Source organism: Rhincodon typus, chromosome 4 (assembly GCF_021869965.1).
Source record: "Rhincodon typus isolate 14 chromosome 4, sRhiTyp1.1, whole genome shotgun sequence".
In the NCBI taxonomy this organism is placed as follows: Eukaryota; Metazoa; Chordata; class Chondrichthyes; order Orectolobiformes; family Rhincodontidae; genus Rhincodon; species Rhincodon typus.
The window spans coordinates 51346847-51361845 of NC_063335.1; the positions used below are offsets into that span (position 1 = coordinate 51346847).

At 39.8% G+C, this 14999-nt stretch overlaps 1 protein-coding gene across 1 annotated transcript in view; it reads left to right on the top strand.

Annotated features, from left to right (window-relative positions):
• Window positions 1-8080: 8080 nt before the first annotated feature.
• Window positions 8081-14999, top strand: part of LOC109925306 (docking protein 6-like) — a 383122-nt gene continuing 376203 nt past the window's right edge. Inside the window, exon 1 of the mRNA XM_048596077.1 lies at window positions 8081-8344. Within this exon, the coding sequence (XP_048452034.1) occupies window positions 8279-8344 (66 nt within the window). The 5' untranslated portion in view covers window positions 8081-8278. The remainder of the gene's footprint in view (window positions 8345-14999) is intronic.

Genomic DNA, 14999 nt, shown 5'->3' on the forward strand with positions numbered 1-14999 from the left:
ATTCAAGTAAAAAAATTGACAGGACCCAACAAATAACCATCATCACATCAGCAGTCAACATACAGTACACCAAGTGTTCTTTATAAAATCGTAACAGTTGGAAGGCTGGAGGAAAATAAAAATAGTGCCCTCCGTCCCATTCCTCTGCAAAACTAAATATGAGCGGAATCATAATAACAGTATAAATGCTTTGTTGGACTTAACATCATTCTTTTTTCTACCCTGTGCATCATGTGGGAGAAAGGTTTCAATCACAAGGTGTCACATTTTTTATTTTGTATTGCTGATACCAGCATGTAATGATAACGGGTTGGAAATAAGGTTCCTCTAAGCTGCATGACTGCATGTGTGTACAGCTGCTCCATCGTTCTATGCACAGTTTTTGGTGTCCAGTTCCAGAAGTCACTGCTATGCACAACCCTTGGAAGTCCATGCTGAGAAAAATCCATTAGAAGAAACACAAGTTGGAACCCCAAAAGGAATCTTTAGCCCTTAAATCCAAAATGAATTTCTTTCTCAGAAGAGGGCTGATACAGAGGCAAAATAAATTCTGTGTGGGCCTGATGGTGTCAAAGAAACTTCAAAGAGATTGGACTTTATTGTGACTGTAAAGACAAAAAGGGACAGATAATGGTTTAACAAGGTGTAGAGCCGGGTGAGCACAGCAGGCCAAGCAGCATCAGAGGAGCAGGAAAGCTGACGTTTCGGGCCTAAACCCTTCTTCAGAGAAGAAGGATCTAGGCCCGAAACGTCAGCTTTCTGGCTCCTCTGATGCTGCTCGGCTTGCTGTGTTCATCCAGCTCTACACTTTGTTATCTCAGATTCTCCAGCATCGGCAGTTCCTACTATCGCAGATAATGGTTTATTCATTAGCAAGTCATCCCTGCAAATTATGTACCAAAACTGGCACAACTGGGCAGCAAGGTGGCTCAGTAGTTAGCACTGCTGCCTCACAGCACCAGGGACCCAGGTTTGATTCCACTCTCAGGCGACTGTCTGTGTGGAGTTTGCACATTCTCCCCGTGTCTGCATGGGTTTCCTCTGGGTGCTCCGGTTTCCTCCCACAGTCCAAAGATGTGCAGGCTAGGTGGATTGGCCATGCTAAATTGCCCGTAGTGTTCAGGGATGTGTAGATTAGGTGGGTTATAGGGGGATGGGTCTGGGTGGGATGCTCTGAGGTTTGATGTGGACTTGTTGGGCCGAAGGGCCAGTTTCCACACTGTAGGGATTCTATGATATTATTGTGTTTATTTTTCACTGTGGAGAATATGCAAATACATGGATAAAAAGCCAGTTTCAACTCTATTGGCATCGACTAGTGGAATTTAATATTCTTGTATATGTACCACTTTGGTGTCAAGTGTTTACGTGCTGTGAAGCTCACAGTCAAAGAGTTATCCTTCAGTTACTCCTGTCATGCAGGTAAAAACTCTCTACTGCTCTCAGTGCTAGAAGTCAGCTAGCTAGCAGCCAGAAAAAAAGAAAATAGGACACCAAAAGGACTCTCTGTCACCCTGAATGCTGGAATTCAATCACAGTTAAGTCATAGAAACTCAAACAATCTGCAAAACTGAGGATTATGAAACTAAATACTGAACCACTAATGTCAACAGTACTTCTGCCTTCCTAGCAGTGGCTGCAAGATTCAACTATTCATTCATTGTGAACTTTTCAGAGATTGATCAGTATATCTCTTTTCTTAACTTATATGTTTTTGGACTCAACTCTTATTTATAACCTGTGGTCATGCATTGTGTTACTGATTCTTCTCACATTTTGTAATGAATAAACTCCCTGTCTGTTAATGAAAGAAAGCCTGGTTAACTTGGCTCCTTTTAAAACATAAGTTAGTTTGGGTCTAGGAGAAAGTTTTCCAAAAGGTAAGAGATCTTTTATAACTGAACCTTATAGCAATCAACTGAGAGGGCGGGTGAGTAAAGAAAGGGAGCCTGTTCATCCCATATCACCCAGGACCTTGCTAATTTGTGGTATCCCTCCTGGAACCATAACAGATTTGGAACTTCACCTGGGGTCTGCTCATGACACATGGCGCCTGTGTTTTTCCTGATATTTCACTTGAGTACACGAACTTTTGTTGTGAATTTTTAAAGAGTGCTGTGGCTTTTTACGTGTATTTCTTTCCATTAACTGGCCCTCCCTCACCACACTTAAGTATCAGAGAATGAATTGCTGTAGTCAAAGGCATTGTTGTTGGAAATTATTTGCTTCATTGAGGATTTAAATATGATATTTTCTAACAGTGAAAAAGAGGCTTCTTCTAATATCACTATGGAGAAATCATGATCAACTTTATACAACTATTAAGTTATCAAAGAGATATGGAGATATGGCTCCACCTAATACTTTGCTATAACAAAATACAAATGCACAACTTTTGCACCTTACAAAAATAACTCGATACTTATATAGTGCCTTTAATAGAATAAAATCTTCTAAGATGCTTGTTAGGAGAAGCAAAATTGTACACTGGACATTAGGACAGATGCCCAAAAGCTTGAGCCAGGAGGTACATCTGAAAAGGCCTTAAGAAGGAAGGGGGAGTTGAGAGTCAGAGATTTACAAGGAGAATTTTAAAGCTTGGGGTCCGGCAACTGAGGACATGCATACCAATGGTAAAACAATTAAAACTGGGGATGCTGAAGATGCTGGAATATGATGAGCGTAAGTACCTCTGAGGATTGTAAGACAAGAGAACATTACAGAAAGAGGGAGGAGTGAGGCCATGAAGGGATATGGTAACAAGATTGAGAACTTCAAAATCATGATATTGCTTGTTTGGAAGCTGTAATACATTTGCAGATGACAAAAAAGGAAATAAACAGAGTTTACTTTTGGTTTTAACTTCTAAATGGTAGTTGGATGACTCTTCTTTACAGAGGGTGATATTACACCCCTCACTCCTTAATGAAGAGGTTTCAGTACGTTCAAATTCCACATAGCCTTAACATATTTCTTAATTTTTCTTTATTCACAAATCAAGGTTAAACACTGGTTTCTTATTCTGAAAAGACTATCTCCTTTCTTCATACAAATTTTCAGAACTTCTGGAAAGATCTTGATCCATCCTGGACTGAATCTGAGGAGATATTTCTTCAGCAAAGGGTGATTGTGACTTACATACACTTGAACTTTCCAGTTCATCACAAATGTCTGTCTAACTCTGACTTGGATCTGTATTAGATTTTGCCATGACTTGTGTTGGATTAATTGCTACTCGATCCTTAAGATTCTTTTGATTCTTCCAGCTTTCTTAGTTTCTTTCTGAACCTCTGAAAGTAAAGCATGATCAACAAATGGGAAACCTAATCTTTCCACTGTCAAACATTTTGATCAAATGTATGCGAGAACCAGCTATTTTCACTACACTTCCTGGTAGGCATTTCAAACACTGGTGATCATGGGAACTCATGAATAGCAAATAGTGAAGAAAAATGTTTAAAGTTTTGCTAGTTATTGTTTGATATATCATAAAACCTTCAACCAATGTGAATGGCGATCTATCATGTTACATATCTGTTGCATGCAAAATCTATCTACAACATCTGCTAGATTATAGCTAACCGTTTCCTTGATTGCAAAGGTACTGACTCCCTTTTATGCTGCTTGATCTATAGTACTCTGTTTCACTAAGTTTTTTTTAAATTTCCTTATCCTGGCTGCCAAAGATAGCTCCTTGCTAGAGTCTTTGTCAAACACATTGCTATATGTTGAGCATGACGATCACATAGCTACTGCAATCTGCACTTTTCAAGGATCACAACTTTGGCTTTCTACCTGATATAGCCTTCATTAGCTAACAACTTATGCTTACACACAAAAAATTGCCTGATTTGTAAACACAGTACCTGTCTTGGGCATACAGTGAAAGATAATCATATACCTTTGCCAATAAAGTGAACCTCTTGTTGTGTTACGTATGACGATTAATATGTCTGAATACCTTTACAAGACGTGTTTGTGATATTACTATTGTATTGTAGCACATGACCTGAAGATGTGAAGGTCTTAGTCTAAATCCTAACTGGGCCACTTGAAGCATGGCATGCTGATGGAAGCATGCTACTGTTTGTCGTAAATAGTTCAATGCTAGCCCAGACATGGAAGTGCCTGTGAATGTAATATATTAGTGATCTGTAATAAATATCTGTTCAATCTTTAAATACCACACACTCACTTGGTTTCTTAGGTCAAAAGAGATAATATAAACATTGCCATATCTGGTAAAGATACCCTATTGGAGAAAAAAAAGTGCTACATATACAAATTGTAATTTAGGTTATCTGGTTGGTATGGACGAGTTGAACCGAAGGACCTGTTTCTGTGCTATAAAACTCTGACTCTACTAAAGTTATCTGCTGCTGTGTAAATATAAATGCTAAAATAAAACACCTCTTCCTCTTTGACCTCAATCTCTGATGGGGATGGTAATCTGGACATTGTAATCTAGAAATTATTCTGATCTTCCAAAAAGTCTTTATTTATAATTGCGCTGGTTAGTAGATATAATTAAAGCCTATTTCTCCATTAAAAGCACAACCAAAGTGGGTACTAGGAGACTTTCGAATAAATTCAGTAGCTTATGATCAGTTTTGATCATGAATCACAACCTTGTTGTATTTATGAAATGTTCTTACTTCAAAAAATGAAATGTGTCATGTTCCACCTGAGCACAGTTTTGCACACTGGCACTGAGGGAGTGAGAGGCAAATGTAAGTTTCTCTCTCAACGCTATCCAACATGTGAGAGATCACTGCACTTACTCTATATAGAAAAGTATCACTTGGCAGTTTTGGACACATCACAGTGTATAAGCATTGCACCTCCTCCATAAGTAGACTTTTATACAATCTGAAAGCCATCGCATGCTCCTACTTCCAATTCTATAGAACTCTTCTTCAATCCCACAATTACTGCTATCTAAAAGGACAAATGCAGCAGACACATGAGAATGCCACCAGTTGCAATTTCCCTCTTAAGCCACACAAAACCAGACTTGGAAATATATTGCCATTCCTTCACTATCACTAGGTCAAAATCCTAGAATTCCCTCCCTTAAGACACTGTGGATCCACCCTGTTCAAATGGACAGCTACGTTTCAAGAAGGCAGCTCACCACCATCTTCTCAAGGACAACCAAGGACAGGCAATAAATTGCAGCCCAGCTAGCAATGGCCGTGTCCCATTAAAGAACAAAAAAAGATAATTCAGCAGATGCAATACATTTGTCAGATCTGGTGTGAATTTATCTTAGTAATTCACTGGGACAAAAAAAAGATCTGAGCTCAGAAAAATTCCGACTGACTGATGTGTTTTTCATTGCTTGAACATTTTTGTCCCTTTAGCTGACTTATAGGCTTTTCCAAGTTTTAGAGCATCTCTTTCAGTCTGTTATCATGGATTTGCCTGCTTGCAGCTGAAATAAATATGTCATATAATGAATGCTTCTGGGCATTGTATAGGTTGATATGGTGTAGGTGGGTATGGTAGTAGGTGAGTGTGCTGCAGGTGGGTATGCTGGTAGGTGGGTATGGTAGTAGGTGAGTGTGCTGGCAGGTGGGTATGCTGGTTGGTCGGTATGATGGTAGGTGGATATGGTGGTAGGTGGGTACGGTTTAGGTGGGTATGGTAGTAGGTGGGTGTGCTGGCAGGTGGGTATGCTGCTAGGTGGGTATGATGGTAGGTGGGTATGATGGTAGGTGGGTATGGTAGTAGGTGGGTATGGTGGAGGTGGGTATGGTGGAGGCAAGTATACTGTAAGACAGTAGTGGAAGGTGGGTAGGACAGCAGATGAGTGAGTGCATATACAAATTAGTAGGTGGCCGTGCCAGGTCAGAAGAGAGTTGGGGGTGTTTGATGTATCAGTAGTGGGAATAGAGTAGTGGGGTTTGGTCGAAACGAATTGGGGTGCTCTGAGGTAGTTGGAAGATTGAGGAAAGGGGTCTGCAAGGGGTGATTTAGAATATCAGTTGTTCAGTTACCTAGGCACTAGTCTAGGCTTTGTCCCTCTCTAACATTCCCTGAACAAAACCGTGCAAAGTCTCCAAATCTAACTCAGAGCAAACAGTCCAGGGATCAGCAGAATTGCCCACGTGCAGTTCAGACACCAGGAAATTCCCTCAGAGCGCTTGCATCGGAATTTCCACAGAGTGTCAATACACATCTTCCAGAATATGCCTAGACTCCAAATATCCAGAGATCCGATGATCTGAGCCAATATTGTCCAATCTTTTCAGTTCTTTTTTGACCTTCTCCCTTAAAACACGTTATTATTGTGGCCTGCAATGACTTGGCCTTGCGTTCATATGAACACGTATGTTAGCCATGTACCTGTGAACCAGCTCGCTGGCTTCACTAATCACTTGAGATTCACTCTTGACTACAATTTAACTTAAATGCTGCCAACCACATTTTGCCCCAAAAGGTTGTTTTCTTACCTTTCACAACAATTTTGTACATTGGTTTTTGTTTGTGACTGCATCTCTGGGCACTCTTGTGGCACAGTGGTAATGTCCTTACCTCAATGCTAGGAGCCCTGGGTTCATAATCCCACCCACTCCATAGTGATATAAAAATAACGCTGAACAGGTTGGTCAGGAAAATATCTGTGACTGAAGCCTACACACTTCCCATTGTGGGGATTTTTCCTTCCCCAGAATTGCATAACCCCATTCATATTTTCACAGACGATAGTTTTCAGCTTTTCATGATGCATTGATTTATGAATTAGTGAAATAAAATCAAAATACTGCAGATGAGGAAATCTGAACTGAAAAGTGAGATTGCTGGAGAAACTCAGCGGATCTGGCAGTACCTGCGGAGATAAAAACAGAGTTAATGTTTCATTAATTTCTTCATTTCTTCGAATAGTTAACTCTGTTTCTCTCTCCATAGATACTGTCAGACCTGCGGAGGTTCTCTAGCATTTTCTCCTTCTTGTTCAGAAATAGCACGACCTGACAGCTATGTGAGTCTCCATGCCTTCTGTGCCAATGCTACTTGGGCAATATGCCCTGTGAATTTCCACTGGATATCTTTGTACTTTTGTTCATATGGTCTTTAACTTAACCCCCATCCCGCCATCAGCTGGGTTGCTGTTCAACAGTATGCAACAGAGGACATTTCCCTGTTGCCAATATTCTCACCTTTGACCTTCTTGGGACTTGAACTTGACCTTCTCGCCCCGAGGTACGGATACTACTTCAGTGCCGCAAGACCCCATGCAGTCTCTGACAATAACCTTTTCAGAAGCATTCTCAAAATACAGCGGTAACCATCAGTGATAAGAAGCAGTGAGGGCACTGTCTGGTCAATATTTATCTCTTAAGCGACATCATTTAAACAAGAATCTGTCTGTTATCAGATAGCTGTGAGATCTTGGTGTCCACCCGCTGGCTACCGCAATACATGCATTACAAGTGTGATTATGACCACTGACTATAAAAAAAATAGCTTTGGGGCTCCAATAAGTTTTTTGGAAGGAGAAGTCCGATTTGTTAGTGGAGAGTTTTACTGTTCACCTGTATGCTTTTCGGGATGTTGTTGACGGTGACTATTTATTAATTTTTTTAAAAAATTGAAATCGTTTTAAAAGTATTATTATTTTAAGGTACGTTATCCAGCAATTGACATTTTTTTAAAAAAATGCTTTTTTTGAGCGCAGCTCACTTGAAACAGCACAGCTCCTTGTAGTTTGGTTTGGATTAAAATTTTACTCAAGAGCACATCGTCATTGAGCCAGTGATAAATAATGCAGCATATTATCAGATCTGTAGTGCAACCTAAATTGTACATTGACGAACACTGCATATCTTTCCTGCAACAATTTATTTTTTTGTACAGACTAAAACCAAACGATACAAAAAAAAATGCTGCTTCAAGGCTGACAGGTAAAAGTTGAAATGTAGTTCATTTCTTATCCCCTCTGTTCATTGGTGTGTGCATTGTCCAGGCTTTTTATATTTGTATGTGTGTTCCAGTTTGCTACATTGAGATAAGGACAGAGGTTCTTAAGCAAACCCCCTTTAGAGAGCTGGGGATGGTGTGATCCAGGAAGCGGAGTAGTGCTGAATAAATCAGGTGACACGCTCCATCTCCCTGTTTAGATGGAACGAGCCTTGGAAGCTGGCTGCACAGATACAGCGGGCGAAGCTTGAGCGTACAGTCCGGGAGTGGAGCCGCTGGGGAAAGAGAAGCTGGCAACCGTAAGGGAACCTTTGCTTTTGGCAGCCGTGGAGAGGAGGAAGGAACAACACCGGCCATGGCTTCAAATTTTAACGATATAGTGAAACAGGGATACGTGAAAATCCGCAGCAGAAAGCTTGGGGTAAGTAGAGAGACAATGTGTTAACAACAGCTGGATGAAACAAAATCCGGAATGGTACTGGGGGCTACAGTCCTTGGGGGCTCTGCGTGGCTCCAGAGTGGGCTTTTGGACACAACATTTGTAGAAACTGTTGCTAAAACTGAACATTTAAAAAAAAATCAGCTACAGGGTTGTGTTCTCCACAACAAAAATAAAATCAGCAGGTCAAATACAACTTCGCGTCAATCGCTCTGCTTTCTCGTTCTCTTATAGCCTCAGTGCTTATTCCCATTGAGTGCAGAGTTCGTGAAGCAGGGAATTGTGCTCTGGTTTTGTTCTATCCAGAAATTATGATTATGATATGATATGATATGATATGATGCTTCTCGTGCCGTACAGAAGAGCAAAGTTTAGGCTAACATAAACCGCAGGTTTTAAAACCGATTTTATTTCCAAACCTGTGGTGCTTTCAGGTGGAATGAGCCTGCAAACCAGTTCGAAGACTGTTTCTGCAAGACAGCTGTGATTCCGCCTCCTTCTATGATATTTGTTGTTAATCTTTAACAAAAACTTAAATATTGATTATTAATTTTGATCACACTTTGCTCCATAGCTCATCTTCTGCTATGAGATAATGCATGACTTATTTCATGGTGTATCTGTAGTGTATTGTAACTGATGAAAGTTGTTTACGATGTAAGAATGTTTTACTAATAGTAGTGCAATGGCTACTTTAATGCTGCTTTTTTTCAGAAATATGCTTTTGTTGGAAGCTGTTAGCCACATTCACAGTAGATCCAGTTATGTACTGCCATCCTGAATCCGTCGCATTGGGATGCTGTGTTTTATTGTTTATGGCTTTTTTGTGAAGGCATTGTATCAGGGTCAAAATAGAGGACTATTGTGTGTGTGAATGTAAGTGTAGCAGTAGGACAACAAGGAACACTTGTGTATTATACCAGGATGTAAGTGTCAAAGTGTATGATTTTGAGTACAGGAGCTACCAGAACTTATAACAAGAACATGCAGTGAAAGGCGCATCAATGGTTTGACAAGGAATGCAGTTTAGAGAAGTCTAACCATTTGTTCCTTACCAAGAAACTTTTCATATTTCTATTTAAATGAAAACAACCACTTTTTTACAGCAGACTCCTATTTCATGAAGGCCATTTGCAGTTTTGTACCAACTGTCTAAGCCCGTTTGCTCCAGGACGATTGGTATCACAAATAACTTTTTCTGGTTCAACGTTTGCTAGAGCTGCAGCAACAACTTTTTATTGAATATTCTTGATGGATAAAATCAGGAGATGTGTTTTTCCCCCAAAGCTTTATTAGTTTGGCCCGAATTTTTCTGATAGTTGTGGACCTGCAGCTCAAGTAATGTGTTTTCAATCTTTGATAAAGATTTGTGTGAACTGTGTAATGTTGCTCGACAGACATTTGCACACGTTCATTTATCTAGCTTGTAGTGACTTTCGGCTGCGTTTTGCCATGCAGATCAATGACTTGTGACATCTGGATGACTTTAATTTGCAGGAAATTTCTGAGAAGAAATGTGAAAGTGCCACCTTGGGCAGCTTACAACCGTGTGAAGCACAGGCTCCTGAAATGAGAAACATAAAAAAAAAATCACTGGCATTTTGTTCAGTGTTACATGATAAGAGATTTACCATGGAGACAAAAGTTTTTAAATCGATACACTCAGAGCTTCGATATCACCATCCTGATGAGATACCAGAAATTTTTCTTGGTGTGGGAGGCATTAATGGGTTATGTAAATGCCCATCAGGCCGACATTCAAGAGCAGTTTTTTGTTTAAAACGTATTTGGAGATTTGTGCTTCTCAAAACTGTGCATGTTAAAGCTGAATGATTGTAGTAGGCAAATTGTAACCTTCAGCCGGTGCATGATAACATGCAACAATTTTAACTATTGCACAGTTATATCTATTAATGTGTATACTGGTTTTAGTTCACATTTGTTTTGATCTCAATATTTATAAATGAAATTAGTTATGAGGTTTCATTTTTTTTTAAAGAAATACCATTAGCCATGTGAGAGTTTGAGCTGTGATGTGATCATAATTTCAGTCTTGGTGCATTACTGATCAAAATGAGAACATCTAAAATGGCAGTAGCTACTCTGCAGTTTTTCTAAGTATTTCAACTCAAAAGCATAGTCAAAGTTGATAACATCAGGTGGCTGAAATGATATTAGTGGGCTTTGTATAACTGTTGCCGTCCAGGCTTATATGTGACTAGGAGCATGAGGTATGAATCAGTGATGATCACCATGTTGAGATTAGCCTACTTAATGGCATAAATTTTTTGAGATTTTCTTAGCTGCTTTTTTTTTTTTGCTTATTTAATTGAATCCCCAGACATTATGGAGTGTCCTTTTCTAAAAAAAAATTGCTATTTATAATGTAAATGCATTGGATGGCATGCAGGACCATTTTATAAATTATAGACAGTTTTGTTCATTTAATTTTGGGATCAGACAGGTTTCAATGAGTTTATTTGGAAAGCTAATGAAGCAAATAGGGCAAGAGGCCCCAAGTTCAGATCTAGTTAATGTTGAGCTAGTTGTCTTCATATCAGTAAGTACATTGGAATTGGCCTCCATGCCCAGGCCTTGTACTCCTGATTGCTACCCAGGAACTGATATTGAACGTGTATGCATGAGAATGACAGGGAAGTGCCAAGGTTTGGGCTTGGCAGTGACGCCTTCCCCAGTCAAATAGCTTGGTAGTCCCTGTTGGCACTCCCATGTAAATGCTGGCCACTTGTTTGAGGCACTTGATCGTCCGCAGAACTTCAGCCCAGTTTGGGAGTCATGTTTACAACAAAGATGCTGAAAGAATAGAACATTTCATTCTTCTGTAAGTGATGACCAGTGATAAAGTATTGAAAGGAAATTTTCCATATTCCTGATCACAGATTTTCCAAGCATGTCTCTGTTTGCCTAAAACCATACAGCAGTGTTTATTTACTCCTGAAATCTAAGGAGACCAAATCTCTGTTAAAAGGCAGTTTTTCATTTGACAGAATGGGGCTACTCTTCTGCTCAGAGTCCAGTCTGTTGAAAGATTCATTTTCTGTTGAACCCAGCCAGAGTTTTATTTTTGGCATTGTTTTAAACGTAGAGCCAATCCACACTAATCCCTCTTGAGAGGCTTTCTGTTTTTAAAAAATGTATTTTAGTTAATAGTTGCCTTAGTGCACTCCAAATCCTAGTCCTTTCTCGAGTTTTGTCCTATCTAGGTGTTGGTTGTCCTCATTAACAGCAACTACTTACCTGTGAATCAGTTGATCTCTGCAGTCTGTCAGTAGTTGTACATTGAGAGAGTCAATGCTGCTTCTCTTCCCTTTGCTATGATTCTGGGAGAGTATTCTGACAAAACAAAAGGATGATGAGTCAACATACCTGCTATGAGATAGGATGGGGCGACTGCATCCTGTTGGGAATGCACCCTTGATTCCTTTGACCTGCCTGTCTTGAAGAGCATTACTCTTCCTTTGATTTTATTTGCTTGTGGAAATGTTTTATTGTTGCACGTCAGCACAATTAAATTGCACATTATTCCTTTAATAAGTCCAATTCACTTTGCTGTCGAATAGCAGGATGGGTGTTTTAAGGTTGTGCTTTCCTGCACAGTTTGCAGTTTCAACTGTGCCAATGCAGCAAGGTGCTGGAGGATGCCAGCTGCTACCCCACAGGGAGGGAGGGAAAGTTGGAGGATCACTCATCCAACCAACCTTGTGGCAGCATGTACTGCCACAGTCTGAATACATGGCTCTCAGTTGTTACCTCAAGAGGGTGTAGGAATGAGGTAGTCTCGGTAACCACTTTTTTGAAACTTCAACCCGCCCCACGTTTGAAAAATTTTATAAAACCAACTACTTGTCAATGGAAGCAACATTGATTTTAATTTTTTTTCAACTGTTGTAGAATATCATATGCAACCAGATTGAGTGGGGCAGAACTTTGAAAATTGTTGTCTTTCAAGGACATGGACAGAAATTAAATACCAAGTGTTTATGATCCCAATGTTGACTGAAAATCAGTTTTCCAGTTTATAGCTGAGAGCATAACAGATAAGATTTTACATTTTAAGCTATTTATTGTATCAAACAAACTAAACGTGCTAAAAACCGAAAGAACTACGGATGCTGTAAATCGGGAACAAAAACAAAGTTGCTGGAAAAGCTCAGCAGGTCTGGCAGCATCTTTGAAGAAAAAAACAGAGTTAACGTTTTGGGTCCGGTGACCCTTCCTCAGAACCCTGCTGAGCTTTACCAGCAACTTTGTTTTTGAAACTAAACACGCTATTGACTAAATACTTTTTGGTGGCAGCTTCTTTATGTTACAGATCAAAACTTTTAACACAACTGAAAAAAACTCAGTATCAGGTACGTGTTATAGTTTCCTTTTTAAGTGGACATTAAGTTCTCCTGGAATCAATAATTCTTGACTCCTAAGGACTTAAGTTTCACAGTGAACGTTTTTCTCAGGACATTCTCCCTTAGCACAAACTAAGAGAATTGTCCCACCTCACTTTTAACTCTGCATGACTTTAGTATTTTTGATCCAAGTAAAAACTTCCTCACACTAACGTGTGGTGAATTGCAGCCTATAGGTGCTTTTCTCCCCGATGCTGACAGATTAACTCTGTCTTTAGGGATATTTTAGAACTCCAACCCATGTGAAATCCCTGAGAGGCTGAGAGCCCAACTCTCTCATTCCCTTGGAAGTAAACAGTCAGTTTAAAACAGTTTACAATTTTTAACACCTTTACTTGAGCTAAGGAGACTTGTAGTCTATCCACTGTTGGCACACTTGCTGCTGCCATTGTCTCCAACTGTAAATAACTTGCACCTTTTTCTTGTCAGAAGACCCTGAACCCTCTTCAGTCTCTTAAATATCACACCATGGAGGCAGACTGCAGATCAACATGACCCCCTTCATTTTACAATAACTTAAAGAGACAATCCAAAGACGTGACAATCTAACCTCATCATTGTAACACACAAGGTCAACGTTTAGGTCTACAGGCAGTCCCCAGGTTGTGAACAGGTTCCATTTTCGAGCTTGCTCACTCACAAGTTGATTTGTATGTGAGTTGGAACACAATGCAGGACAATATAAAGTAACAGTTCTTAAGTACAGGAAGTGTTAAAAATGTCAGATTTTAAAAATCCCTGTATGGGATCAGTTTGTCAGTAAGTTAGACATTTGTAAATCCTGTATTTCAATAATGAACTTTATCTTGCCAAATTGAGCATTAATAGCTTCACTTTCTCAATTTTGTTATTTATTTAACTTACTTATTTGGTCTTTCCTTTCTCTATCAAAATGCAACAGAAGTAGATTCGGTTCCTTCCACTCATTGACTTGGGATAGTATACCTGATTCTTACTCTGCGCTACCACTCAGGATCTGGGGGAATATAAAGTTCACTTAGATGTGCGACAGCAACTAGAAGAGCCAGTCACCTGATGACTTTGGTTGAAATAGCTCAACATTGTGTCACTCGAGTAAGGAGACTGTGTAATCTTAAACTGTAGAAGCAATTAGCAAGTTCAAACTCTCCAATTAGAAGTAAATTCAGCTATTGTAATTCTGAACCACTGACAACAGTGATACAAAATGACTATCATATCAACAGAATAACTAATGATTCGGACCTAGGGGTTGGAGTGGGTTGAGCCTGGGCAGGGTGGCGGTGTCCGGCCCTGGGAGTAGAGATTGCTGGGCTAGGTGCAATTAGTCTGAAGAGGTGTAGTTAGGTGTGTCTGATGCCAATATGGAGTCAGTTGAATAGTTACTCAGGAGTTACACTATGTAATCAACGTTTTCTGAGTAACTATTTACTTAAATGCAGCAGAAGTCTCCAAATTTTCCAATTTAAATGGATAGTTTTCGAGGATTCCAGGTGCAGGGGAATTGCCGAGTGGAATCTTCAATTTTTCAGCCAGCTCCGTCAGAGTTTACTACAATGGAGATTCCACAGAGCCCTGTGTGCGACACCTCTATGTTGGAAAGCAACAGAGTGGGCATTAGAAAATCCAGGCCAATGTTTTGAGTTCAGTGTGACTTTTTTTTAAGAATGAAAGGGGGCTGTAGTATCAACAGATCAGGCCTGATCTGTTAGATTTTAATTCCTGATCATCTGTGGTTAACACAAGGTATGCAAATGCATTCCTAATAATGTATATTTGCAGAAGCCCCCTTGGGTATTGTGACAGGTGTCCAAGGACATTTTATGAAAGTAGAATGATCTGTTTATGCTGCAGTTGTTGCTGCAAGGATCAGTTTTACACTGTCTTAGTAATTATTTTAAAAAGAGTGCGATGCTGGGCTTGGATTGTGAGGTATGGCCATGAATCAGAATTAAAACGACCTTTTACAGTCATAGAGATGTACAGCAGGAAACAGACCCTTCGGTTCAACTCATGCATGCCGACCAGATATCCTATATAAATTTAGTTCCATTTGCTAGCATTTGGCCCATATTCCTCTAAAACCTTCCTATTCATAAACCCATCCAGATGCCTTTTAAATGGTGTAATCATACCAGCCTCCACCACTTCCTCTGGCAGCTCATTCCATATACGCACCACCCTCTACGTGAAAACATCGCCTCTTGAGTCCCTTTTATATCTTGCCCCTCACA